Below are 27,622 nucleotides of genomic sequence, written 5' to 3' on the forward strand. Positions count from 1 at the left end.
CGCACTTACACATCTCTCACTTTTGACCTTTGTCGAGGGATCCACTGCTCGCCGAGGGCGACCTTCGGTCGTGGTGGGTTTTGCTGAGTATATCCGATTCGTGCGTCGTCAGAGCGTACAGCCAACGAGCGTTCCCCTCTTCAATATGTACTAGCGTATATCCACCCAGGTGCCTCCAGGTGCCTGTATTACTTGAGTACACTCCAGACTTTTTGGAAATATTTAGTACAGTATATTTAAAGTCCTTAGCCCCCGAATTTACCCCTTTGCCATTCTCCAGTGCTTCTTATTCTCTTTTCTTCTCTGTTTTTTTTTTCCTTTCCTTTTCTTTCTCTTCTAACTTCTAAGCCCGTTGATAAGTTGACTTTATCTATTCTGATAGCAAAGAAAGTAGAACACTAGAGAGGATACTAGGTAGATACCGAGTGGGACACTGAGTATGCAGAAGACTGGGTACTTAGCTGAGAAGTATTGCCTCTATTTCGTTAGATTGTCAGCTTGATCAGATAATGTGTTTCATATGCGAGTGGCGCACAAGCGAGTGGCGCAACCTTAAACAAAATAGTAAATGCGATATCTACCACTTCAGCTTGAATATTTCAACAACCATATTCATAAGATGCTCCATCATGCCCCGATTAGTCTGTGCCATAACCCGCAAATGGGTAGGTAAAGTCAACCCGCAACCCGAACCCGCAAAACCCATGGGTTGGTCAAGTCAACCCGCAACCCGCCCCATGCGGGTTGCGGGTTCGGGTGCGGGTTACCCACGCTAGCCCATCTTTGCATAATTTTTTGACACTATACCTAAAAAGGATGGATAAATCCAATTTTTTATGTAATAACCCACTTTTATGTACAGTTTTATACATAAATTTCTATGTTTGTCCTGTTTGACGACCCATTGGGTAACCCATAAACCCGCGCGGGTTTCCCATCAGAAACCGCAACCCGCATGCGGGTTAGACAGACCGACCCAAAACCCGACCCATAGGGAGGATGGGGCGGGTTCGGGTGCGGGTTTCTGCGGGTTACGGCACAGCCTAGCCCCGATATATATTGATAAGGATTCTTAGAAGTATATATCGACTTGGAATAAATTGAACCGTTATTTACTACGATATCAAAAATTACATTGTGAAGCCCGTGGAATACAGTTATAAATCGTAGCCTTTATAAAATTGATGTTCTCGATACTACCTAAAGTCACTAAATCACAGATGAAACAAATGGAGTTCTTAATGGTAAGTTCTTATAGACCGCTGTGGTTGAGATGATGAGTTATAATGTATCAGATTTACTAATGGTATTTAGGGGTGCGCCACTCGCATGTGAAGCACATTATCATTCCATTACATAATCCATTTAACATATCTCCGAGCTCCGAAGCTTTCTCCGGTTCTCTACTCCGACAGCATCTGTCTCCACATGTTGTCTCCACATTTTGTCTCCGACCTCTGTTCGTCGCTCAAGAGCCGTTAGCTTCGCTATTGTCTTTTTCGCGGTCCTCTTGCCCCATAGAAATGTCGGCTTCGTCAAGGTCTCTAGGAAAGCATGGACCACTTCCCAGGGCCGGAGACGCGACCGCAAAAGACCGACGAGTCCGAAAGCCAGTAAGTTGCAAACCATGTCGACAATCGAAGCTGCGCTGTGACCGGCATTTACCATGCTCCACCTGTAAACGACGCGATTGCGTTGCTTCGTGCACATATGGCAGCCAAGCACCCAAACAACCCCAACGTATCCCCGAACCCGTGTTACCGGTGAGGAACCCTTCAATCATTACACCTGCCGACCCTCCTACGCAAAGGACTGTCGACTATACAGCTGCATATGGAACTTCGAATTCTCAAATCACAGTACAATCACCCCTTGATTTCGCCCATGATCGCTGGGATGCTATACTTCGACGTCCCATCAGTCACATGGGCCCGACACCAAATAATCCCCTCAACAATTTTGGCGTGTCTAACGGTCTCTGCTTTCCATGGTCTCTTGAACCCAACATTGAAATGAAGGAACTATTGGCCATCGTTCCGGCTCATCACAACTGTGAATATTTGATAAATCATTACTTTCAGCACATGTCCCCCTTATTCCACATCCTTCATGGTCCGACTTTCGAAAAAGACTATCGCGCCTTCGTGCAAGATCCTTCCAAGACGAGTTTATCATGGCTTGCTTTGGTATTTATGGTCCTGTCCATGGCAGTTCATGCAATTGATGACGAAGATGCCTTGCTGCGGGAGCTATGTCCGCAGACAATGGACGGCTTCAAGCCAGAGCAGATTGCCCATCAATACCGGACTGCCGGTATGATGGCTTTATCAATGGATAATTTTCTGATTCATCATGATCTAAATACGCTAGAGGCCCTTTTGCTTCTGTGCTACGGTATTAATCACTGGGAAGGGGTAGAATATAGCTGGGTCCTACTAGGTAAGCTTTGTTTTAGGAGGAGAGAGACTTCACTGTGCTAATTTTATTTCCAAAGGCATGGCGCGGAATATGGGCATGTCTCTTTATTGCAACATAAATCCGAGTATACGGTTGGAAGGAGTGGATTATATCGATCTGGAACGACGCAGTCGTTGTTGGGCTGGAATTCTGCTCCTTCACACGAATCAGGCTATATCGTATCCTGATATCGATATGTCATCTTTCCCGAGTAGCACAACAAGGATGCCAGCGATCGTCAACGACAGCGACATTCGATCGAACGGTATATCGACGCCCAAGACGCATATAACTCAGATGTCAGTAATGCAGTTCAAGCTTGAAATCTTTCAATTATCAAGCCGAATATGCAGCCATCTTTCCAACCAGGCGACTCTTTCTCCCGAAACACTGGCAAAATTTGATTCTGAGATCCTGGCACAGCAGGTAAAATGGGAATCCGCATTTCTTGTTAATGGTTCACCCAGCGTTCTCGAGGCTCCAAGCCACGCGTATTGGTGTATCCTACAGCTTTACGCCCATCAGCTTTATCTGCTTCTATACCGACCCACCCGACACTCCTCGAAAGCACCTGCTGGGTCTCAACCCTCCCAGCTATCACGAGAAAAGTGCGTCAAATCGGGAGCAGCTTTATTGGATCTTCATGGACGCTTGTTTTCACTGCCAACCCTGCGCCCCTACCGATGGTATGTCTACGGCGTGACCAGCCTTTACGCTGTCCACGGGGCGGTTGCTTTGGCTTCATGTCTTCTTGATGATCGCGGTGGGAATATTGATACCTCGCATTATCGAATTGCTTTCGATGCCGCCATTGATCGAATTGCGAAGCTTCAAGGTCGGAGCCAGGTCTGTGCTAAGGCATATCCATTTCTCCAATATTTACAGTATGTCCCTCTTCAATGAAGCTCCGCTCCGCCAGGATTGTGGGACGAGAATTGCTTACATGCTGAAACAGAAGTATGTTATTCCCGGGACAGTTCCAGTGGGCCGAGCCCACTGGGGCCCAACTCGGTAATACACTGGATGAATGGATTGACAACGTCGATTGGATTAACCACGATACTGTGAATTGGGTAAATTATCCCTTTTCTCCGGCAATTGGGACTCTGCTTACACATGAAATCTAGGAATTTTGGGATGATATCCTGAACTCGGAATCATTTTCCAACATTGATCCAGCGATTCCGCAGTAGTCATGATTATAAAAGTTTTAATTAAGTGTCGTATCATACAAAATGGAAGAAAAGTACGCAACACGGGAGATACTACTTGATCAAAAGGGTCTCACAGGGTGTGGTTGGAACTAATGTCTTTCAGTAATTTACATCCAAATAACTCTGCAATCCAAGTGCTCACATAGTATCTTCGGCACTATCCCTCCAGTTGCTAGACACTTGGGCCATATCTGGCAAATGCATTACCGGGAAGCTGCAAGCCGAAAGTTTCAAGTATCTTGAAGCGGTGCAGCGAAACCTCCTCGAAGTTTGAAGTACGCTGCGGCTGCTTTTCCCAAGAAAAAGCATGCCAAAGAGAAACTGACGACAAAGAAAATTGACTGAAGCCGCTCTGCATAATCCACAGGACGCTCAAGACCACCTTGGCGTCGGGCCTCGTCACCTTTAGGTAAAGCGGCAGCCATCAGAAGTGCTTAAACAGGGCACTCTGGAAAAATTCCCGTAAAACCCAACCGAAAATCAAGAAAAGCCATTTTAATATATGTCAGAGTAAAGTCCGATACCGCCAAGTCACTGTGGGTCCATTTAATTTTCTCCGAGAATGAGATGTTGCCGACCACTCCATATCTCCTAAAGAGAAATCTTTGAATGTTTAGACTGCGGTGGTCATTAGTAGCCACGAACAATATTTTGGATTTGGGCGGCAGAATTAAATTTTTACTCGCTGTATGAGTATATAAGGCCGAATTACTGTTCGGACTTGATCAAATCCATTATTGGCTCAAGTGCCCACCATCTGGGCACCACTATATGGCTATAACTTACTAGGTATCTTCCTCATAGAAGGTACTCAGGTGTATAAATAAGCTGGTACCATAAATGGACGCTCAAGCGGGTACTTAAGGAGCTATACTTTTACCTACTGGGTAGGCATATTGTAGACACTTCATTAGACCGAAGATGCTCTGATATACGGATTATTGACTTGAAAATTATAGGCGGCGGTCGAGACGGTAAGCCAATTTGAAAATATTCTTCGAGGCCGCTATTCACCGGCACAGTGTAACCGAGCTTCTCCGAACTATTAACTCCGAAATCAAAATATCTTCTCCGATCCATCCAATCGGTGGTGTTTTTGCCGTCATATCCGAAGCTCCATGAAAGGGGCTTAATGGAAAGGCGATGATCAAAATATATAGGCAACGGGATGTAAGGATCGTAAGTTAATATCCCCATGAAATAGGGCGTTTGACATGAACCTCTGTCGCCTCAACGTCCGAAGGATCCCTTCCTTCATATTTAAGTCAACGCATTCATATGCTAAACCAATCATTCGAATGTACAGCAAACCAGCTACAATGATTTCTGTCCAGAAATCTGTGCCCCAGTGCACCACTGAAATCCCTCCCGGCCGGGGATACCCTCTTCATACGAACGTGAGGAAGCCAAAGATCGCGATTGTGGGGTGCTCATACGCGGGGATGTCAGCAACCCTCACATTGACGGCTTTGAAAGATGATCTTTCCATTCCCTTTGAATCTTGGGGTGATTACAGCCACCTTCAAAATGCCCCTTCGGTGCAAGATTTCGATATCACCATCGTTGACGAGAGAGATGGATTCTGTAAGTCTCCAAGAGTCTTCTCAGACATTCGAGCATGAAATTGGCTAACCCGGGTATCCTTGACTCAGTCCACAGTGTCGGAGCCCCACTAGCCCACATATCGCCTGAGAAAACAAACATGATGTGGAAAGTCTATGAAGGATTTGCGGAGTTGAACCGACCGGATATCGAGTTCGTTCAGGGAACCGTTACGAGTATCAATTCGGCGAGTCAGACGATGCAATATCAAAACTCTGAAGGCAAATCAGAAGCATTGGATTACGACTACATCATTATATCTTCGGGCCTCCGGCGCCCATGGCCTGTCGTTCCACGGTCCACGCAATTCAGCTCATACCTGTCGGATGCTTCAACATTTACACAGAGAATAGTGGGAGCTCAAAAGCTCGGCGTAGTTGTCGTTGGAGGCGGTATGTTCAAAAATGAGACCCCCAGAATGGAATTTTCGAAGCGCCATCCGATTAATTTTTCAGGCACTAATCTTATTCTTGGCGTAAAAGGCGCTGTAGGAGTCGAGTTTGCTGGCAAGATCAAAACACATTACCCTGAGACGCCAGTCACCTTGGTTCATTCACGGGACCAATTGCTCTCTAGGGAACCGCTGCCAGAAGAGTTCAAGACAAGAACATTGGAACTGCTCCGGGAGCAAGGAATCGAAGTCATTCTCAACCAGCGTGCCCACGTTGAAGAGCTGCCAGATGGAACATCCTACGTCAAGTTCAATGATGGCAATTGCTTACACACTGCTATGGTCATCACGGCAATGGCCTCCCACAACCCCTCCTCGGAATTTTTGCCACCTGCCATTCTCGGCAACGGAGGCATCAACGCTGATTCATAGTACGTATTCAAACATGCAATTCACACGCATAGAAGGCGCTGAAAATAATCCGCATTGATAGTCTCCGAGTTATCTCCGGAATTAATCCCATCCCTCGAATGTTTGCAGCTGGAGATATCATAAATCTTCCGGGGATCAAACTGGGAGGAACCGCAATGTTGATGGGGAGTGTAGCTGCGGCCAATATCTACTCTTTGCTGGTCGCTCAAAATAATTCAAGCTGGTCATTAGTTATGGAACCATACGTCCCGATTAAGCCGAAGATGGCTCTATCCGTGGGTAACAGTGCTGTTTGTTATACCCCTGGCGGCGAAGGAGTCAGATATGGAAAAGATTTGGTGGAGCCTCTGTTTGGGTCTGACCTTGGATGGTCAAGTAAGTAACATTTTCCCACTTGATTAGAAAAGTTTGCTAAAATACATATCATGCAGAAGTTCTGTCGGCACTTGGATTGAACAAATACGAAAACGCATCAGTGTAACACCACTCCACCTCTCCATCATACTCGAATACCTTTGTGCAATACCATCGAAGTATGTTCCCACGGCCTATTCAATCAAAGCGTTCATCATTTGGAATAGTTGAGCAGGAACAATCCTTCAAACAGCAGTGTACATATCGAATGTGGGCAGCTTGATAGGGGTGACTCCGCCACCCCATAGCCCAGCACAACCAGCCCAGTCTGCTCAGCTTGTCAGTTGTGATCAAGTATTCGACAAAGGTAGTACTCACAGGAAAGAAATGACACCACAAGCCCAAACGAATACCCGGCAGTCAGGAGACCCTGGACATTGGCCATAAACCCGGAAGCAAGCATGAGAAGGCAAATGTCCAAGAAGGCCAAGTCAATCAAAAGAACCCAGGAGGATCGCATCGCAGCGATTGTGAATGCCACCGTTACAATAAACCATGCCCACAGGTACAGTGACAGAGCCTGATCAAAGCTGGGGCTTATGGCCCCGGTCGCAGAATCGGTGTATGCAGCCAGGATACCTGTCCCGGGTAGGTATATCATTGCATAAGACAAGTTGAATGCACCATAGGAGGTGAATACGGTGGCACCGAACTGTGAAAAGACAAATATCAGCAGTTGTTCGAGCTCAATGATGCAAAGGGTGGGTTACCGTATTTCCCGTGATGAATTCCATTATCCCAGCAATAAATTGACCAACGCCGCCATAGAATACCAGACATCCGACCATCACATTGGGTGCAGTTACACCCCTGGCTTGCAGTCCGAAGACGCAGATGAGGAATATGTCTACAGAGTTAGTCGTATATAATTAAAAGAGATCAAGCGCCATACCTGTCGCGAATGAGATCAGTCCCAATGGAGAGGGACTGGCAAACGTGCGATGGTAGACCGGAAGAGCTGGTTGACTTCGGTCGTCCAGGTGTCCACCAGCAGTGTGGAGGCGTTCAAGGTTTGCGTGATCAAGGTGATTTCCATGCGATGAAGAAGCCATGCCTGCCTCTTCGGATTTCGTGGTCGCAAAGTCGTTCGAGTCCATTGCATTGGGCAGAGATTCAAAATTATTGATGTTTTGTCCAACTTTGTTTGATCCATGTACGATTTATATACCCTGTGGAATTAACTAGTACTGAAACAGAGTTCCCTACAACCTGGAATACGGGGAACCACTTAGCACTACACAGCTGTTGAATAGGGGCTATTCTGACGAGTTCATAAATGGCTCCACATTATGTGCTCCCCGCATTCCAAAGTTTTACTCGTAAATCTGGGGTTTGAGTTCCACTGGACAAGGCAGGCAGCGGAGCTCCGCGCGGACATCCGCTCCGATATCGTAAACTGTTTTTGGACTTATGAAGAATATTGTAATGCTTTCTTAAACCAGTCAGGCAATGGTTATAAATAAAAAGTTACTACTTTGTGGCCCTTGCTGACTTCGACGCTTCGGAACGGGCACATAGCTGAACGATGGTTCAAATTTGGCGATTAGTATGGGTAGTAAAAATTTAGTGATATTTAAAATTGGGGAACGCAGCCAATCTGGCGCTTTTATTCTCAGGCCTTTAGCTAGCCTGGCCTAGAATCCCCTATCCTCAAAGAAGATGGGCTCTCAAGTGCTCCTAGGCATTGTTGTAGGGTTACCTTAGCCATTCAAAATACCCTTAGCTTTGAATCTACACCCGTGGACCTGGGGTCTATCAACTGGGCATAACGCGGACCTTTTAGACATGTATTCGACCCTTTGCCTCCGATTTTTTTTTCCCTCTTCTCTATCCACTTGTCTTTTCTTTCCTTTCCTCTCAATTCTACTATTCCTGACTCTATAGAGTCCTTTGACTAATTACCTCTTCTGGTAGGAAAAAAATAGAAAGTTGTGTAGGAGACTAAGTAGTAAGAGACTGTGAACTAATACATACTATTTAATAATTTTTTCCTTGGAGAAAAAGCGGAATGAATATGAGGGACTCGGTTCATTTGGATCTTTCGACGGTGCTATCAATTGTGAAAAGAATCAGATAAGTAATAAGTAAAGTAAAAAAAAAACGGTATGGTAGGAAATCCCCTATTGTACAGTACTCGGTGTTTAAGAAAGAAGAGGGGGTTCTACTCCAAGATGAACCATTTCGTTCGTCATAGAATGAATACCAGTGGCGTCTTGCGTAGGAACGGCATACTCCTTGACCCCCGCCTTGTGAACCCTCCCATTAATAATAACAATGTTTAACCTATCATGATCCTGCAGTAGGTTGATCTCCTTCAGTGGATCTCCATCTACCACCAGGCAGTCTGCATAGTTACCAACTTTGATCTGGCCCATTTCGTGGGAGCGCATGAACAGCTTAGCCATACCATATGTCGCTGCAATGATAGACTCATGTGGTGTGAAGCCAAAACGCTCCACAAAGTGTGCGAGGTCACGCGCATAAGTGCCATGTGGCGTCCAGGCAAATCCATAGTCACTTGAATCTGGGTTAGGACTTTCACTTGCTCCTCTTTCAGAAGGTGAGACTTACCCTCCCGGAAGGACCACAATCCCCCTCCGATGCATCTCTCGCATGGCACGATCAGCGAGATCAAGCTCCTTCTGGTAACCTACCTGTTCAGCCTTCTCTGTGGAGTAGCCGAACATGACAGCATCGTGGAGCGTGGCAATCAGCCAGTTGATGGCGGGTGCCACAATGTGCTTAGATCTGTTCTTCTCCAGTGAATCCATGCCTTGAAATGTCAGCAAGATACGACTAGAGCTCGAAAAAGAGGGAATGTACCTTTCTCGTCGATGAAAGATGCATGGTAGATGACGTCCACTCCGAAATCAATGGATTGCTGAACAGAGTCTCGGGCTCGTGCGTGTGAACAGACTCGCTTACCCATCTTGTGGGCCTCATCAACACATGCTGCTGTCTCTTCTGGAGTGAAGTAGCACTCCTCTGCATCTCGGGTCTCTGTGATCTGATGAGGGTTCGTTAGTGCTAAGCTCTCACACGATTGTATACCAGTCTCACCGATTCTCCAGACATTGACAGCTTCACTTGGTCCACCCCGAGCTCTATATGCTCACGAATACTGATTTTCCTGTCAGCAGGGTACTAGTTAATATCTTGGATATGACGTACACTTCTCTCATCTCCTCTGGGCCATCAGCATACGCAGTGATTCCTCCAACTAGCTCGCCCCCTCTTCGTGCCATTTCTTGACCATTGGCCAAGAATCGGGGGCCGGGAATATCCCCGGCGTTAATTGCATCGCGAATCACAATATCCAGGCGTTTCTTAGCAGATGCAGCTCCGAAGCACATGGTATATCCAGAATCCAAGAAGCATTCGGCGCTCCTGGCGGTGAGAAGTGTGTGCTCCTCAACACCGAGGTCTCCTAGACGATCCAGGTCGCCTCCATTCCAGGTGAAGTGGGCATGGGAATCCCCTAATCCTGGCATCAACGTGCGCCCCTTTCCGACGAAAACACGGACACTTGAATCTGCGAGGAGGGTCTCTTTGTTGGGAACCTCACCCACATGAGCAAATCTCTCGCCTATAGAGCATGTTCGTCAGTGTGTGGACTTTGAGGGAGACAGTAGTCGAACAACATACCTACGATGAGGACATCTCCTCTGTAAGGCTCCCTGCCGGTAGCTTCCAGGATCTCAACATCTAGGATGAGAATTTTCGACGACGCACTTGTTCCGGCAATCTCATAATTGACGGGCTGGAGATTGGGATCAAAATCAAGCTGATCAATGTATTCGATGTTACGTGGTGGCCCATCATAATGATCGATTGGGTAGTCCTTTGACATCCATGACAATTTAGACATGCCGAATGATGTGTATTGAGAATAAGATAAATATGATGAAAGACTTCTGGTTTTCAAAAGAGGCTTTGAAAATGTTGTCTAAGTCAGGGTTCGGACAATGCGAATCTCTCTCATATGTGATTTGTGTCTTGCAGTACTTGCTCAACAATGCTTCCCCACATGACATGATTATCCGTCGTTGAAGAAAGTGGGCACCAATCGGAGCAACTTCTCCAGTTCTCGGACTTACGGTAACTTAGTGCCCTCCGCGCTTCTCCGCAATATTGAAATTGAAGTTCGGGGACTCGAAAAGATGTAATGTGGCCTAGGCCTTCCAAGGTATTCCAACAACAACCATCAAGTTCTTCACAATGGGCTGGTTAAGTCTACGAAGCCGACTCAACGGCTCTAGTCCACATGTCACAAGCTTCAAACCCTCCACTGAACACGTTGAACAAATCAAACACGCCGAACACTTCGAGCACGCTGAACACGTCGAAGAAATTCACCTCGAATATCCAATTCAGGACTCCTCTATCCCCGACAGTGATTTACCCTATATTCCGGCCGCGGTGGTCCGAGACCAAAAGTCAAGCCTCTTGCAAGGCCAGGGTCGTGTTTGGATTGTTGTGGATACTGTTATCTATGACTGTACCCAGTTCATCGACGAGCATCCAGGGGGAGAAACGGTCATCCGGAGTTTTGTCGGGGAAGATTGCTCCTGGCAATTTTGGCGCTTTCATGACAAGGCGATTATGGAACAGTGGGGGCGACCACTGCGTGTTGGTCGAACAGAAGGGATCAGGAATCGCTTCAAAGAGATGCCGAAGTACTTTGGACCCTCAAGGAGCCGATAATTTACATATGGATAGCCTGTCCATGTCAACCCTTGAAAATAGGACCACACAAGAAATGCACATGTATCTACTTGCCACGAAACATGTATATAAAAATTTGATACCAATTGAACCTCAACGCTATATTCATTTCACATATCCATAATGTTTGTTTCCTTCGTATGAAAGCCTGGACTGCCCTTTCGACCCCGCTCATGAGGCCCTCGTGACCGTCTCTACCCCGCCACTCGGAAACCCCCATGCATCTCCGTAATGGAAGGAACCATGGTACGGTTGTAGCCTTAAATCCGAGAGACCTGAGTCGGAGTTCTCAGTCATGATGCGCGGCGATACGCGGACATGTAAAATGACGACATATGGAATGCGGGGACCCCGCCGCGATCAACAGCTTGAGATTTATAAAAGTGGCAGCGTCAAGATGAAAAATTTTGATTTGTGAAAATCCAACCTTCTTGACCTCATCAATCGTTCTAAAATGACGATCAACAATCTCACGAACTATGTCGCCTACCTGGAGCCCAACAGTGGCCCCAGAATCGGCCATCTCGACTTCAATACCTCATCGATCACCCCTCTTTCCTTTATATCCGGCACCCCATTGACAAGTCTTTATCAAGTCATCGCCGTCGGTGAGCAGGGAATCAAGGCATCTGGCGAAAATTCTTTCCCTCTTTCCAGCGTGAAGCACCTCCCCCCGATTTCGGGCCGTGATGTGCTCGCGGTTGGAAAGAATTACGTCGAACACGCCAAGGAGTTCAATTCCTCGGGCTACGATGCAAGCGACAAAACTGATCAACCGACTCACCCCGTGATTTTCACCAAGCGTGCCACTTCCATCATTGGCCCCGAAGACCCTATTCTCCTGCATCCGAAGTTCACGAGCACAGTTGACTATGAGGGTGAGATCGGTGTCATAATCGGCAAGCCAGGCTTCCAAATCTCAGAGGAGAATGCATTGGACCACGTGTGGGGTTATACCATTGTGAACGACATGACCGCACGTGAACGCCAGCGTGACCACAAGCAATTTTTCCTCGGAAAATCACCCGATACCTTCTGCCCAATTGGCCCCGTCGCTGTCCCCAAGGAGAGTCTTCCCAAGAACCTAAAGATCCAGACTTTTGTCAATGAAGAGCCACGTCAGGAGGCTACTCTTAGCGATCTGATCTTTAGTGTTCCTACACTGATCGCCACTATCAGCGCTGGCCAGACCTTGCAAGCCGGTGACGTGATAGCCACTGGTACACCAGCTGGTGTCGGCTTTGGATTCCGTCCCATGAAGTTCCTCCAGACTGGAGATAAGATCAGCGTGTCTGTAACAGGGCTGGGAACGTTGACGAACCGTATTGCGGCTGCAGACGCGGTCAACACCACCTCCGAGCGCGCACAGTCTCACATTCCAATTGCCAATCAAAAGGCGCCCGCCAACTCGAGATTGACCAACATCAACGGCAAGAACCTCTTTTACCAGCGACTTGGTGTGGAGAGTGGATCTCCAGTATTCTTCGTTCACGGACTAGGCGGATCCTCAAGTTACTTCTATCCCCTTATCGCGAAGCTGCAGTCGACACATTCCTTGCACCTTCTAGACCTGGAAGGACACGGTCTTTCCCCGACATCAGCACTCAGCACCCTTTCCATTGCCTCTTTTGCGGAAGACTTTTATAAAATGTCACAAGTGGCTGGTGTTGACAAGGGTGTGACCGTGATTGCCCACTCTATGGGATGCTTAGTGGCTCTCAAGCTTGCTCTGCAGCACCCCGCTCTTGTATCCAAACTTATCCTCATGGGACCTCCCCCGAACCCACTTCCAGAGGCAGGTAGCCAAGGCTCCTATGCCCGGGCTGCTCTCGTTCGGAAAGAGGGAATGTTGTCGGTTGTGGATGCCATAGTGCAAGCCGGAACATCGACCTACGTTCAACAGAACAAGCCGTTGAGTATCGCTGCGGTTCGCACTTCCCTTCTTAGTCAAGATGCTGAAGGATATGCAAAGGCGTGCGCGGCCCTTGCTGGATCCGCCACCGACCCCTTGGATGTCAAGTCTCTTCGCATCCCCCTTTCTATCGTGACCGGTGAAGAGGACAAGGTCAGCCCACCTTCTCTCTGCCAGAAGTACTCTCAGGTGACTGGAGGTGGTCATGTTGAGGTGCTAAAGGATGTAGGACACTGGCATCTATTTGAGGATGTTGAGGGAACCGTGAAGGCGGTTTTGGCGCAAATTTAAGAATGTCATGTTTCATAGCATAGTCTTTTTCACACTTTTTTTTACATTTATAGGTGGGAAAATTTTCATATATATAGTTTGAATCAATAGAAGATTAATCGGAAACATGAGATCAGTTAAAATAAGTTGGAGGCTCTCGGTAGTTGTCATTGAGTAATTTTAAAAAATATGGTGGGGATGAGAATTAACTCTTGGGCCTGTACATTGTTGTACCAGTTGAGCTGTCAAGCTTCACCAACACACCAATTTCATAGACGGTTAATGAAAATGGGACCTACTAAATTCACTCCCGTTTTTACTAATTTCACTCCCCTTCCTGGAACTAAGTGACACATTTTTATTCTGCCGCGACTTCGATGCTATGTTTATCCTCCACGTACTTAAGTCTGTGGAGATGAATGAATTTTACTTTTTAACGCTATTTGATCTAATGTTATTATCTCTCTATCTACTTCCTTTTGTATTAAGAGGAAGATCTAATAGAAGACTTAGAGCCTAGGTATTAGACCTTATCTCCTACTACATCTGCTACTTAGTCTCCTACTACATTTGCTACTTAGTCTCCTACTTAGTATTCTACCTTTTTTCATACCATGTTAATCTACTATTTAAAGGTCTCCCTAAATTCATGAATAGTAGAATAGAAAAGAAAGATAGAGAGAGGAGGAGGAAAATGAAGTAGAAGGAGAAGCCAATATATAACTAAAAACTCTGCGATATACCTAAGTGATAGAGGGGTAGACAAGCATAATGAACATAAGTCACTTGATTTTTGGGCAGGGAGTGAAATTAGTAGAAATGGGAGTGATTTTAGTAGGTCCCATAACAATTGCTGCTAATGTAAGGGCACTATGATGATAAATCTGTAGGATCTTGATTATCTTGGCTGTCAAGGTGCATAACAGTCAATCGATCGACAATTCGGGATTTTCAACATGTTCAGGGTGTTTCAGGTAAGACTAGAATGATATTAGGAGACTCAAAATGCAAGATAACACTTGGTCAATAACGTCCAAGTAATATCAGGTGACGATGGCAGGCAAAGCTGTATCACTGGCGTGGACAGGCCTCCACCGTCACGATTTCTGTCTGATAAACAACAACGGGGATTGCCGCCGGAGTGTTCTCCATGCTTGCCACGGGTGAAGTCTGTAGAGTCGTCGCAATTGAAGGCTGTGCGTTCGCCACAGTGGAGGCCTGCTGGGTCGTGGCAAGTGATGTCTGCAGGGTTGTCGCAATTGAAGTCTGCGTGGTCGGCACGATAGAAGTCTGCAAGGTTAAGAAGGTTGATGGCGCACGAGTAGAGGAGCTGGTATAGTATCGTGATGATGCTACAGCACTCGAAGATGCAGCGCTTTTGGCGGCAGCAACGTCAGAAGCATCCTGGTGATAGAGAAGCGATCCCCATCCCAGGCAATCATAATCGCCAGAATCATCTCCCCAGGCACCAGCACCTGGCTCAAAGCCCCCGAACTCGGAAAGAGAGTAATTCAAATATTTCTTTGTCCAGGGAGCATCTAATCCTTTCACAACACCGTAGTGATTCCATAATAACTCCCAGTTGGGCCTGGTTGAGCCCCGGCTGGAGTTACTGATCTCTGTAAAGTCGACAATCCCATTGGGGTATGGCTCGAATTGGACATCATGACCCAGGTTGTAGCGTGCAAAGTATTCGACACTGACGCAGTATTAGCATAAGCCCCTCAATAAGTTGAATCTTAATGACACGTACCCCTGGAGAATCCGACTGTTGTTGTAGGCGAAAAGGTTATCGCCTTGGTTGTATGCCTGCTGTCCGATTGCTGCCAGAGTCTGCCAGTTCAGCGCAGAGTGACCTTGGTCACGACCAGATTCCTGGCCTTGACCCAGTAGGGTACCCGTGATCGGCTCCTCGACAAGGTTGGAAACCGCATTTCCAATACAACCATTACCGGTACCATTCTTGAAGTATTGCAGAACATAATCATAGGTGCTTCGGTCCTCAGTAAGGACACCAATAGCCATCGCAGAAGCCATGTTGCAAAGCTCCCAATTCGCGAAATAGTGTTTGACATTGTGCTCCGCCGAGTTCTCATGGTTCAGGAATTGTAAATTCATGGAAAGAAAGACATCTTCCATCATGGCCGTGAAGGTATCAAAGCCGTTTTCCATGAACGGAGCGTAATCGCGCAGCAGCTCCGCAGCGTTCGCCATTTCAGCTCCCTGCAGACCGGCTGCAAGGTACATGTCATTGTCACCGCTGATCTCAGTGAGAGTCTCTCCCCAAGCAACAAGAATTTTGGCTGCGGCCTCGGCAAAGTCGGTCTCGCCAGAGATTTTCCACCGCAGCCCAAGGTTGAATGCAGCAGCCGCGTCTTGCCACAATAGATTCACATTTTCCTCGTGGACACCATCAAAGCCACGGTAGATAACGGATACTGCGTTGTTGGTATACGAATCGTTGGAGTATTCAATGCTGATGAGATCTTCCCACGAAGCGAACCAAGGATCCTGCTTGGCTTTGATATGCTTCTTGGCGCGAGTGATATCGGCATCGGTAACAAGAAGACCAGGATGGTTAAAGGCAGAAACAAGAGAAAATAAACAAAGGAAAAGAGAAATGACTGTGGCGCCAGTCATAGTGGCGGATATTTTTTAGAAATTATAAAATATGAGTGAACATTGAATGAATAAATGATCAACAAAAGTGGAAAATGAGATTCATTTTCGCTTTTACTTCTGGATTTGAAAAGCTTGGTTAGCTATTTGATGGGTGAGAGGTTCACTTCAGGGGTTCTATCTGAAACGGCTTTGATTTCAGTGTCAGAAACCCTTTCAGTTCCGGAGCCGCGGGTAGAGTAATGCATTAACAGTTAGGGCTCTAGCATACTCTGCATTAGCGTGTCGCATAATTTTAGTGGGGTGTTAATGCATCTCAATAAGAAAGCGGGCCATCTGGTGGGTCTGGATTGGAGTGAACGGTTCTGTGAACAGCAATAATGAAATCACGTTTTTTTGTTTTTGCAATATGAGATATCGTGTGGAAACAACAAACTTGAGGAAATGTCACGTGACAATAACAACCTTGGAAGGCATATGTATTTTAGGGAACGAGAATCAGGGATAGAGAATTCTCTACAGCACTGTCAATACGGATTTCTCGTATCTTCTCGGATCATTGACTTCATCCTTCACCCCTTGTGTTCACCATTAGAACCAGATCCTGTACTTCATTTATATCATAAATGTCAAAATAAAGTAATTTGTGTTCGCTACTTACTTTTTGCGGGTGAAACTCCGGTGGAAGCCTCGGCAATTCTAGTATATATGTTCAGGCGACGGAAATGTGGCGCAAGATTTCCAGATCATGTTATGTAGGCTGAGTGCCATTGAAGAAGAATCAATGTAACTTAGATCTCGCTCTACCTTTTAGTCAAATTATGTCCAACTCAATATTTAATTGCACTAAACGATTTTAAGAAACAGGTTCGCCAAAAGATTTTGATGTTACATCGTACTTCTTTTCGAAGACGCAAACCACGCGCCGATATACTGAGTTTGTGTGATAGGTAGAATGGCACTTTGGCCATCACAAAAGCCTAATCCTGCCCCTCTCAGTCCCGGTTTATTATATGGGCCCGGCACATTCTACACCCCTCAACTCACTCCAATCCCGTCAGAGTCCTTACTCATACTTAATGGCTAGGTGTACATGATACACTAAATTTATCAATACTAGTAGTATTGGCAAATAAACATATGGTGTTATTTCCCTATGTCAGTCGCATCATAAACCATGCAAAATTCGCTGGACACGTAAGGCCTGGGCCAAGACTATCGACGATGGAAAAGCGGTTAACAGTCACATGTAGTGTCGACAGCTCGATCTCTTGTCGTTCAGGGGAAGAAAAGGCTACTTGATAGTACCCGGGAAACAGAAAGAAGGGACAAGATCTGTATTTTGAGAGGGACATAATCACCAAGTAGACATGCAGACGCTGAAAGTCCATCTGACCCCACACTCCCAGATATAGTCATTCACGATCTAGTGAACCAATGTATCAATTTCAAAATCCACCACAACAACCTTCTGCTCACGAATAATCAGAACTGACAACCTCCTGTCTTCTAGTGCTTCTTGATCTACTAGTGGCTCCCCCGAGTACCCATCACCCCTCCACACCACTTCATACCCATTATACCTCCCCGATGGCTCCTCCAAGTTGGCCCGCAGTATAACCAACTCCCCAGGTTCCCTTCCAGGAAGAACAAAGAAAATTGTCGCCAGTCGTGGGTGGGAAACGATCTTTCCTCGGGGTCCAGTAAATGTTGGTCGCGGGCCAGGCAGCTCTGTGGCAGTCCACACCCCCAATCCACCGCGACAATTATAATGCATCCAAGCCTCCCCTTCCTTTCCTCTCTCACGATTCAGTACATGAACATCGCCTTGCACATCAACAAACTGAGCCTCCTGATTCATGATCCCGCCATCTCGCGGGATCTTACGCGCGCGAAGGCGAGAGTCTTGCGAATCCATACCGGAGCCCTCCGAAGACAAGACAGCCGTGACCTCTCCCCCAGTCCCATGCCATGTGGTTCCTAAATCACGACTGTAGGCATGGTAGAGACCTTCATTATTTTCAGGTCCATTAGGTCCGGCCTGGGCTTTGTGCAGGCTTGACTCCTCGTCGTTGGCGCCCTCGTAGTCAATGAAATGTCGATTCGTCCATGTAACGTGTAAGCTTTGACTGGGGTGATGAAAGCTGAGTCCATTTGGATAGGGATTACAGTTTCGGCCTATTAGATATTTCCCTCGCAACTCGAAAAGGGAGTTTAAGGGGTCGTAAAAGTATAGAATATCTGATCCCGCACCGGCCCTGTATGTCTGGTCAGACTGATTTGACAGCGGATGGAGTTCAATTGCGTACTTTCCAATGCGGCATTCGAAGAATAGCCCTGAATTTGCGCGGATGAAGCGTGGATATGTCACGTCAACCAGCGCGCCATTTTCCTCCACTGCTGATGTAGGTAGGTTGTTTCGGATTGGCCCGAAGGCATCTAGCGTCCAGCTTGATGGTGTGCTATCATCTGCAAGTCCCGGCCGTGAAACCCGGTACTTTAGTTCACTACAGTGGTGGTCGAATGCGACATGAATCGTGCCATCTCCAATACACACGCCGATCGATATGGTATTATGTCCGTCATCCGTCGTTTGATCATAGTCAGTGAAGGTCAGAGGTTCCCATGGTGCATCTTTGATTTGGTGATTGCGGCGGGCAATTGTCACATGTCTCACACCAGAGGAAGGGTATGTTGATGAATAGAAGGCTACATATTGAATTTGGCCGACGGTGGTCAAGACGGATTGTTGGAAGGCACAGGCGTTGAGGCAATTTATTGTTACGGGGTTGTCACCAACAACAGACGTTCTTGGACTAACAAACATGACCGCGTCGTCTACCTTGCGTGGCTGGGTTAGATGACCGATCAATATCCAGTCACATCAAATTAATCGATTCGCCAATGATTGGGACTTTGGGGGAAATTCTGTGTGGTGGAAGATTATCCAGTAGAGAAATTCAACTACGATGTGATTAATTGAATAAATCTCGCTAAATTTGCGTTTCTTCTTCCTTACGCACGCCCTTTACTCGATATTCTATTTGCGGAAACCCCAGCCTAAGATTTCCCACCAATAAGCAGCACTTCTCCAGCCTCGTACTCGGACGATCATGCACCGAATCCTCAGGTGGATTGTTCTGATCAGAGCTACACAAAGAAACAGACTGTTCACAAGCGCACCACGAGCAATGAGGCTTGCAAGATAGAAGTATGTCCAATCTAGTCATGATGAAAACGAGAGTCATTAGATTCCAGCGTTATTTCCAGCATAACATGCCTGGTCGGCCCTATATAATCATCAGAGGATGCTGTGCCTTCTGAGCCATACTAACACTTGAAAATGCATATATCGTGAATGCCGTGCTTATGGCACATGCTTTAATAGGATCATCAGCCATCAAGCATTCCTAAGATAAATCTGCATGTGGGCTAAACCGGAAAAGGCAATGATTCAAATTGCGGGGGTACACAGGTCCTTTCTCGCCTGTGGATTCCTCCACCTGCCGGCTCTGGACGTAATAGAGATGAAAATACATAAAAGACTCCATGTGAAAGCTAGAAAATGCTTTTTGTCGCAGGAAACATCGGGGACTAATATGCCGAAAGCAGTTAGCGAACAAGTTCACGGACGCCACGAACCTTGCAAAGTAGAACTGCATTTGATTGTGGTGGACCCGTGGCCCACCGGAGTCAAGAGATTGCGGGGCCCCGCGTGACCCTCTTTCATAAAGAGATAGCTTAATACGCCAATTTTGCTTCGATTCATTTTCCCTACCCTTGGAGTAGACAGTCATTTCTAAAACCCTTATAGCTCACGAAATCGCACTTTTATAATTCTGGGAGACTCCAGGGATATCGCAACAGAAACCATGGAGCAGAAACATGGCGAGACCCAGCGTATTGAGCATGTCACCGATGATGTACAACCAGATGATGCTGCAAACCATCTAATGCGTTCCAAAGAGGATGATCTGTCAGTCTGGAAAAGTTTGTCGCGATACAAGCTGGTTGGAACCCTCGCCATGGCAGCGGCTTTTAGCGCGTCCTTGGACGGTTACCGTGGGTTTCCTCCTGTTTAAATAAAACTCCCAGGCCCCACAATGTAGCGCTCCATTGCTGACCTTGTTCGATAGAAATTAATCTCAATGGTGGTATCGTGGCCAACAAAGGCTTCATTGCGCAAATGGCCAGCCCCGGAACCTCGATCATCAATGCAAAGTACGTTTCCGCGTGGGGAGGAATCCAATCCGCTGGTCAGACGGTCGGTCAAATTGTGTGTATACTCCAAATCGATAGACAAAACAAAAAGCGCTGACCGAGAGCAGGGAATTCAATTTGTCACTGACAAATGGGGTCGCAAAGTGACCCTTTATATTATCTGGATAATCATGGTCATAGTAAGCACATGAATTCGCTTTCTAATTCAAGAATGGCGCTGACTGTCCCAATTTTGTTCCTATTCAGAGTGTGATGATCGAAAGTTTCGCTACCCGATGGGACCACTGGCTCGTCGCGAAGCTCTTCGCCGGAATGGCCGTTGGTATGCTGCAGTGTACTATGCCTCTCTACCTGTCCGAGATTGCTCCCACCCAGCTACGTGGTTTGTTCATCAACGCATACAGCTTGTGAGTCTGATTTCTTCCTGAACCAATCTGCAGGTCAATGACTGACTCCAATATTAAAGTTGGTTCGTCGTTGGTCAATTGTTCGCATCGGTCGGTCTGAATGAGTTAAAGTCCGTTGATCCGTATAATTTCCGAACCCCTATCTACTCACAGGTTCGTGGGATACGCCACTCAGGGCTGGAAATCAACCCGAAATACTAATCAATCTTAGTGGGCGATGATTGGTGTCATAGCTATCATCTTTGTTCTTCTCCCTGAGAGTCCCTGGTGGCTGGCCAGCGTGAATAAATTGGAAAAGGCAAAGAAGGTCCTCCTGCGGTACCACGGACATATGGAGGGATATAACGTACAGCAGCAAGTGGTAAGCACTTCTGCGATCTTGGAATCCTCCGCAACACCGATGCTGATCATTCATAGGATATTATGACTACTACCGTTGCAGCGGAGCGTGAACAAGCCGAGCGCAATGGAGAACTGGGCTTCTGGGTAGTTTTCCAAGGTCGCAATCTGATTCGGTTCATCATTGCTGGATGGCCCAAAATCGCACAGCAATTCGTCGGCCTTACTGTCTTCAACACATACGCCACATACTTCTGTAAGTTTATATTCTTGATGGTAGAATATTCACAGTTGACTGACGCATTGCATCCTACCTAGTCCAATATGCTGGCAACAAAAACCCGTTCCTTGTTACACTCATTTTGTCCTGTGTGCAGCTAATCTCCATGATAATGACCGCTACCCTCACCGATCAGTATGGTCGCCGACCTCTCACCGTCTATCCTTACGCAGTGACTGTACTATCTGTGCTCTGCCTCGGCATCATCGGTTGCTTCAATTATACTGAAAAAGCGACTAGCTCACTTCTGGTATTTCATTCCACTATCCAAACACAAATCTTAGAAGCTAACGGCATCAACTCAGATCTTCTTTGCGTGCCTTGCCACATTCTCTACCACTGGTGCCTCGGGAATTGGATACGCCTACGCCGCCGAGATCCCCCAGCAACGTCTCCGCGCGCGGACCGCAGCTTGGTCCCTTGCTGTGTCCAACATGATTGGTATAATGTTCAGCTTCTGCACTCCATTGATGATTAACGGAACATCCACAAAGTGGGGCGTAAAGACCGGGTTCTTGTAAGTTCCTAAAAATTCATACAGACAAAGAGTATACTAATATAGGCTTTCAAATGTACAGCTTCGCCGCTACCGGAGCCATTGTTGTTGTGATTGCCTGGTTCATTCTACCTGAGGTCGCCCGTCGAACACCTGGTGAGATTGATGAGATGTTTGAAGAGCGGGTAAATCTCCGAAAATTCAAGAACTATGTGACGATGGTACAGCTTCAAGCGGAGGCCCAAGGCGAGAAACAATCGAAATTCGAAGCCTAGGGGTATGATGACCACAGATAGTTAAAGGGGCCAGTCTCTGACTTCACTGACATGCCAGAGATCATGGAGAGAAGCTTGGTCATGCTAAATGTGTATACTGGCAACATAGTTTCCTCGACATAGGGTGTGGATGATTGAAATTTGTCAAGCTTAGCTGGTCTGAACTCAACACCTTGATGCGGCCCATTCGCCTTGTTTTATATAATATAGCTCTTCTAATGAAGGGGTAATGTGTCGGTGAAATGTCTTTTGTCGATTATCTCATAATTTGTGACAAAAGGTTTTTATACATCGAATTTATCCGTCGATCGCACGAAATCTGCCACGGGTTTGCGACAGGGTTTCCCATCGCGCAGTCTGATGCTAATATGCGTTTTATCACTCCCATGAAACAGTATCAGCAAAACCCTAGGATAGACATTAGATATGACGAGCTCAGAAATCACTATACCCTCATATTCATTGTCTTTCCCCCTCTCGCACCATCACTGCAAATCATATCCCTTTACGTCTACGCATGGAGGACCTCATTTACTCATTTTCTTGGCACTCCGGCGGCACGTCCATATGTTCACTTGGTGCAAACCCGGGCATCGGTCAATCTACCGGAGTACCCCATTTCTCCCGCACATAAAAACATCTCACGATTTTTGTTCACGGCAGCCGGGGGGGTCTACCGGTATACTTCCAGTTCTCCACACACCCCGTGAACAAATGTGACCCTTCCGGGGGAATTCCCGCTACCCGCTATTGAGTGGATCGGATGGGACCATGCCACATTTACTGCAAGACTTCATGGTAAGCTTGATTGAATGGAGTATTGAATAGCTGGTTATGCTCACCGTTGAAAGAGTTCACATGCTACATAGGAACAATACTTCGATTTTCTTAATTCGAAAACGCTTTTGATGGCACAATTTCTAACGTTACAGTTAGAAACCTCAGCTACATAGTGAAGAGGGGAACGCTCGTTGGCTGTACGCTCTGACGACGCACGAATCGGATATACTCAGCAAAACCCACCACGACCGAAGGTCGCCCTCGGCGAGCAGTGGATCCCTTGACAAAGGTCAAAAGTGAGAGATGTGTAAGAGCGTTCATTCTGTAACTAGTGCTAAGTTCGTATTAATATACCCTTTTCCTTACGGGAAGGAATGTGACCCGTAAGGGTATGGTAATCCGTAGTAGGGACCAGTTCTCCCCACTACAATAGGTAGAAACTTGGACTCGGTCATAATGGTGGGATATAATGAGTCGAGGATTGAGGATTATTGACGTTTGTGACTTTTGAGAATCTGACCATCAATGGGCTGCAAATCAGTGATACGATGAGCAAGCCACCATGGTACGCTACATCGGATCCCATTCCAATGTATGTGAATGAGCACGTGAAGGACCTAGTCTTCGATTTATCGTGGACATTTCCTACGATGATTTGTGTAAACATTAAGATCGCGAGTTAGCAAGGTCGCAAAAAATATGCTCATGTCAATTAGCAATTAATAGTGCTATTATTTATGCAAAGAATCAATGGGAAGAAACATACTTTTTTCCAAATTTCTCCTTTCTCACCGTGAGAGTCTTATCTAGTGCACAAGCAGAAGACATTCTATTCGTTATTTTCCCGATATCATTCTCTTTAGAAGGTTATATAGAGAGAGAGGAAAGGAGGGACGCGGAGCACACGAGCTAGGTCTTCGGAAATGGTCTCTTTAATGACAGTTTAATGTTTATGAGGCTAGGCTCATTGATTTTACAAAGTATTCCGAGAGGTCCTACAATATACTCCATTCGAATTCTCCATGGCAGAAAATTCAAATGTGCCAGAACATCAGGACATTCTAGAGAATTACTTTCATTGCACCGCTCGACAAAGGGTGCCGACAGCCTTGCTCTTTGAACATAACATATTGATATGAATCTTCCGAAATTTGTATATCGCTCTTCAATATATTCCATTCTGTCATTCCTTTTTGTCGCTCAGGCTGAGGGTTGTAGTAAAGGAGAATGCTTCTGGTAAGAGTCTGTAGCCTGGGCGTGGTCCTGGCCCACAGCTTCCGGTACCAATACCATTGTGGGCATAGTCCAGGTTCAATATGGTGTTTGGGGATCGAGAAAGCTGATGAGGATGCGCAGCATTGTCCAGATCCTGGACCGTACTGTGTCTAGCAGTAAAGTCAAAGGGTGCTGACATTCGCGCCTCCAAGGAAACATTCGCTTCCTTGGAATGGATCTTCACCCATCTGGTGTCAGTGTGATTTCCATTCTCTTGAGGGTATTCGTAATCGATAGAGAGACCCTCAATAGTGCTGCGATAGAGTCCAAACTTGGTCGACTCCTTCTTGTCACGGTAGGACTCCCCAGGGCCACGGCCCAACCAAGTGCATGAATCGAATCCGTTTGCAAGAGTCATGGTCAGACCAATTCGTGGGATTACCGTAGGATGGTGTCCAACGAAACTCCCTTTGGTCGTGATAGTTAATCTTGCACCGGTGATCCCATATTGAAGCTCCCCTTCAACTGCCCATTCAAGGATAGGAGGTGCGACTCGAACGTGGACCGTAATGAGCACAGGCTGGCTAGGCACATTCTTCCATGTTACCTTGCGAACGTGCGTTTTTGTGAGATGAACAAAGAAATTAGCCCATTCTGCGGCATCACCTCCGAAGCCTTTGTCATTTTGTGTCAAGGCGCGTTGAATGCTCAGCTCCGGTCCGGATTTAAACACAGGGATACCATTTTTGATCCATGTGAGGTTCCCCTGAACAAGATCAAGCTGAAACTCAGATCTACCTTTGAGGCTATTGATGCGCAAGAATCCGTCTTTCTCTGTCAGACTAAAATCTTCAGCAGGTTGCGCTGCATTGACCTTGTTTTCTTCGGCTGCCAAAAGTGGAATTTGGGCCCATGCCACTTCATGTCCTTGATTTGCCCACGAAGTGGCTTCTTTGAGTGTAAACACCACAGTCAGCCACCCTTCCGTTGACTGAGCGCCCGGGTCTAATGGGAGCTCGAGATACGCTGTCTCTCCCGCACGTATCTGAGGCAGAGGTAACTCGACCAGTTCACTGGATTCGCTACCGCCCAAAACACTCCAGTGGCAGATCAGATGACTGAGATCCACAAAGTCGAAGCAGTTTTGAATGTGGAGTTTTCCATTGCGATATGTGATGTCGACCGGCTCGATGGCTTTCTTGTATTCCAGTAGTCCAGGTGTGGGCGAGTGATCAGAAGTAACCAGTCCGTCCATCACGAAGTCGCCATCGTTTGGAACATCACCAAAGTCACCACCGTAGGCATAGAATGGTGTCCCATCTTCCTGGGTGAGAAGACCGTGATTGCACCATTCCCAGATAAAGCCCCCCTGTAATCGCTCTTGCTCTCGGCAGAGAGCGATATATTCTTGAAGCCCGCCCGGCCCATTGCCCATGGCATGACCATACTCACACATAATCCAGGGTCGATCTGACTTTTGGTTCAACAGCTTGATCATATCCTCAATGCTGGGGTACATGACACTGTAGAGGTCGGTCGAAATCCCCTCTCTGTCTCCTTCGTAGTGGACAAGTCGGGAAGGGTCTTTCTTCTTGATCCAATCATACATTTCTACAAAGTTGGAGCCGTAGAATGCCTCGTTCCCCATAGACCAGAGAATGATGGATGGGTTGTTCTTGTATCGTTCCACCAATTGGATTGCACGATCCAGGTATGCCTCCCGCCATTCGGGATTGTCAGTCGTCCATACCTTGGCTCGTTTGTATGTTTCCTCCATCAATTCAGAGTCTGAGAGGCCTGGGATGTCCACTTTCCTTCTTTCCACAGGGTCGAAGCCGTGGCACTCGAGATCTGCTTCTGCGATCACGTACAATCCAAGCTCATCGCAGAGGTCATACAGACGAGGATCATTGGGTTGATGGCACGTCCTGATCGCGTTGATATTGTGCTGTTTTATGAGGACCAAGTCTGCCTTCATGTTCTCATATGGCACAGCTCTTCCAAATAGATGATGATGCTCATGTCTATTTACACCGTAGAAGGTGATCGGTTTTCCGTTGACTAGGAAATTGGCGCCCTTTGACTCGATTTTTCGAAAGCCGATTCTTTGAGAAATAGTCTGCTGGCCAAAGAAGATGAGAAGGGTGTACAGTACAGGATCTTCGGCGGACCATAAGCGAGGCTTGACAGTGAGAGAAATTGAGTTCCTGGAGTCCCGCTCGCCACTGCCAACCAATTTCTCGGTCGAGTCCAACAACTTGACCTGCCAGTTCCCACTTGAACCCTGGACTACAATGCTCGTTCGAAGAGTCGCCACAGAGAGAGTGCCATCAAGATCAGCAACAGCCGTCAAATCGATGACACTGTTTGGAGAAAATGCGATCAGGCAGACATCGCGAAAGATCCCAGAAAGCCACCACTGGTCTTGATCTTCGATATATGAGCCATCACACCATTGGTAAACTCTCACAGCTATTGCATTTACCCCATCGACAAGGAATGAAGTGATATCGAATTCAGAAGAGTTACGACTGCCTTGACTGTACCCAACTTCTTTCCCGTTGATCCAGAGATGGAAAGCACTATCCACGCCTTCAAAACGGACTCTGACCTGCTTGTCTGTCCATTCCTTGGCAACTGTGAACTGTCTCCAATAAGACCCGGTTTCATTGAGGTGGGGGACATTGGGCGGATCCACGGGGAATGGGTAGTCCACATTGGTATATTGTGGCTTTCCATACCCTTGGAGCTGCCACATTCCTGGGACTTTCACCTCATTCCAAGCTGATGGGTCGACAGCGTCCCACGCAGGAGCCTGATAAGGCGAAATATCATGACGGAATTTCCACTGTCCATTAAGGGATCGGTATTCACTTTGGGTTCTGTCAAAGGAAAGGGCTCTTTTCTCGTCGAGATAGTTGTAAAAATGAGATCGAGGGGGTAGTGTGTTTCGATGGAGGACTTTGAGATTGTTCCAGTCCGGGATCGATGCAGGAAACATGTTGATCAATAGAATGATATAGCGACTGTATTCTTTTGAAAGAATAGTGGTTGAATGAGAAAATAATTCGAAATGGGATTCAAGGCCAGAAGCTGACTTTAAAAGTCATCATGTCACGTCTTGAATTCGTACTCTTGGTACTTTTGGATAGCCGCTGCGGAGGGCCATAATAGCCTATTTACTTATTTCCTTTCACCCTAATATCCGACCTGCATCTTCTTCCCCACTCCATTCAACTTGCTTGGATGTCAGATGTTGATTAATCTGCCATTAGTCAAGATTTTTCTCTGCCCAGGCTTTTCAACGTTTCACTGGTTTTGTTGACGGTCGATAGAATCCCAAACAACTATGACATCATCGCTTGAGGATTGACATGAACCCCTCGATGATTTAGCTATTCTGTGGACTTTTATTCAACTACCTAGCTGATACAGTAAGCAGGAAAGTAGAAGGCATACATAGTAGGATACCGAGAGGGAGGCTGACTGTGAGACTAGTTAGGAGACTATGTAGGAGATGTATTTATTGTAGGCGCGTATTTCATGCGGTGAAAAATAATGCACTATATGTCG

At 46.7% G+C, this 27,622-nt stretch overlaps 11 protein-coding genes across 11 annotated transcripts; 5 read left to right on the forward strand and 6 right to left on the reverse strand.

Annotated features, from left to right (window-relative positions):
• Positions 1-1,554: 1,554 nt before the first annotated feature.
• N7520_005936 (fungal specific transcription factor domain-containing protein) lies at positions 1,555-3,650 on the forward strand (the record flags this gene model as incomplete). Its single annotated transcript, XM_057139870.1, has 5 exons — positions 1,555-1,613; positions 1,718-2,439; positions 2,495-3,341; positions 3,413-3,530; positions 3,585-3,650. 5 exons carry the CDS (start codon positions 1,555-1,557, stop codon positions 3,648-3,650), a joined length of 1,812 nt encoding a protein of 603 aa, XP_056993876.1.
• A 251-nt stretch (positions 3,651-3,901) lies between these two features.
• On the reverse strand, positions 3,902-4,096 carry N7520_005937 (uncharacterized protein; the record flags this gene model as incomplete). The annotated part of the gene is made up of 1 exon (XM_057139871.1): positions 3,902-4,096. The coding sequence occupies one exon, from the start codon at positions 4,094-4,096 to the stop codon at positions 3,902-3,904; it is 195 nt and encodes a 64-aa protein (XP_056993877.1).
• Positions 4,097-4,990: 894 nt separating this feature from the next.
• Positions 4,991-6,577, forward strand: N7520_005938 (uncharacterized protein; the record flags this gene model as incomplete). The annotated part of the gene is made up of 5 exons (XM_057139872.1): positions 4,991-5,255; positions 5,324-5,665; positions 5,729-6,095; positions 6,158-6,471; positions 6,528-6,577. The coding sequence occupies 5 exons, from the start codon at positions 4,991-4,993 to the stop codon at positions 6,575-6,577; spliced, it is 1,338 nt and encodes a 445-aa protein (XP_056993878.1).
• A 118-nt stretch (positions 6,578-6,695) lies between these two features.
• N7520_005939 (acetate uptake transporter family protein) lies at positions 6,696-7,607 on the reverse strand (the record flags this gene model as incomplete). The annotated part of the gene is made up of 4 exons (XM_057139873.1): positions 6,696-6,778; positions 6,829-7,162; positions 7,221-7,357; positions 7,403-7,607. 4 exons carry the CDS (start codon positions 7,605-7,607, stop codon positions 6,696-6,698), a joined length of 759 nt encoding a protein of 252 aa, XP_056993879.1.
• Positions 7,608-8,651: 1,044 nt separating this feature from the next.
• N7520_005940 (metal-dependent hydrolase family protein) lies at positions 8,652-10,378 on the reverse strand (the record flags this gene model as incomplete). Its single annotated transcript, XM_057139874.1, has 6 exons — positions 8,652-9,027; positions 9,082-9,283; positions 9,334-9,517; positions 9,571-9,631; positions 9,682-10,096; positions 10,156-10,378. 6 exons carry the CDS (start codon positions 10,376-10,378, stop codon positions 8,652-8,654), a joined length of 1,461 nt encoding a protein of 486 aa, XP_056993880.1.
• Positions 10,379-10,728: 350 nt separating this feature from the next.
• On the forward strand, positions 10,729-11,214 carry N7520_005941 (cytochrome b5-like heme/steroid binding domain-containing protein; the record flags this gene model as incomplete). Its single annotated transcript, XM_057139875.1, has 1 exon — positions 10,729-11,214. One exon carries the CDS (start codon positions 10,729-10,731, stop codon positions 11,212-11,214), a length of 486 nt encoding a protein of 161 aa, XP_056993881.1.
• A 475-nt stretch (positions 11,215-11,689) lies between these two features.
• Positions 11,690-13,438, forward strand: N7520_005942 (bifunctional fumarylacetoacetate hydrolase/alpha/beta hydrolase family protein; the record flags this gene model as incomplete). The annotated part of the gene is made up of 1 exon (XM_057139876.1): positions 11,690-13,438. One exon carries the CDS (start codon positions 11,690-11,692, stop codon positions 13,436-13,438), a length of 1,749 nt encoding a protein of 582 aa, XP_056993882.1.
• A 1,050-nt stretch (positions 13,439-14,488) lies between these two features.
• On the reverse strand, positions 14,489-16,057 carry N7520_005943 (uncharacterized protein; the record flags this gene model as incomplete). The annotated part of the gene is made up of 2 exons (XM_057139877.1): positions 14,489-15,116; positions 15,171-16,057. The coding sequence occupies 2 exons, from the start codon at positions 16,055-16,057 to the stop codon at positions 14,489-14,491; spliced, it is 1,515 nt and encodes a 504-aa protein (XP_056993883.1).
• A 1,405-nt stretch (positions 16,058-17,462) lies between these two features.
• On the reverse strand, positions 17,463-18,863 carry N7520_005944 (BNR repeat-containing protein; the record flags this gene model as incomplete). The annotated part of the gene is made up of 1 exon (XM_057139878.1): positions 17,463-18,863. One exon carries the CDS (start codon positions 18,861-18,863, stop codon positions 17,463-17,465), a length of 1,401 nt encoding a protein of 466 aa, XP_056993884.1.
• Positions 18,864-19,908: 1,045 nt separating this feature from the next.
• Positions 19,909-22,054, forward strand: N7520_005945 (uncharacterized protein; the record flags this gene model as incomplete). Its single annotated transcript, XM_057139879.1, has 10 exons — positions 19,909-20,098; positions 20,173-20,312; positions 20,365-20,436; positions 20,504-20,664; positions 20,724-20,817; positions 20,876-21,025; positions 21,082-21,259; positions 21,322-21,533; positions 21,589-21,800; positions 21,862-22,054. The coding sequence occupies 10 exons, from the start codon at positions 19,909-19,911 to the stop codon at positions 22,052-22,054; spliced, it is 1,602 nt and encodes a 533-aa protein (XP_056993885.1).
• Positions 22,055-24,017: 1,963 nt separating this feature from the next.
• Positions 24,018-27,050, reverse strand: N7520_005946 (putative beta-galactosidase; the record flags this gene model as incomplete). Its single annotated transcript, XM_057139880.1, has 1 exon — positions 24,018-27,050. The coding sequence occupies one exon, from the start codon at positions 27,048-27,050 to the stop codon at positions 24,018-24,020; it is 3,033 nt and encodes a 1,010-aa protein (XP_056993886.1).
• Between the last annotated feature and the right edge of the window lie 572 nt (positions 27,051-27,622).

Source organism: Penicillium odoratum, assembly GCF_028828045.1.
Source record: "Penicillium odoratum strain IBT 22623 chromosome Unknown utg000005l_segment0_segment0, whole genome shotgun sequence".
Taxonomy (NCBI): Eukaryota; Fungi; Ascomycota; class Eurotiomycetes; order Eurotiales; family Aspergillaceae; genus Penicillium; species Penicillium odoratum.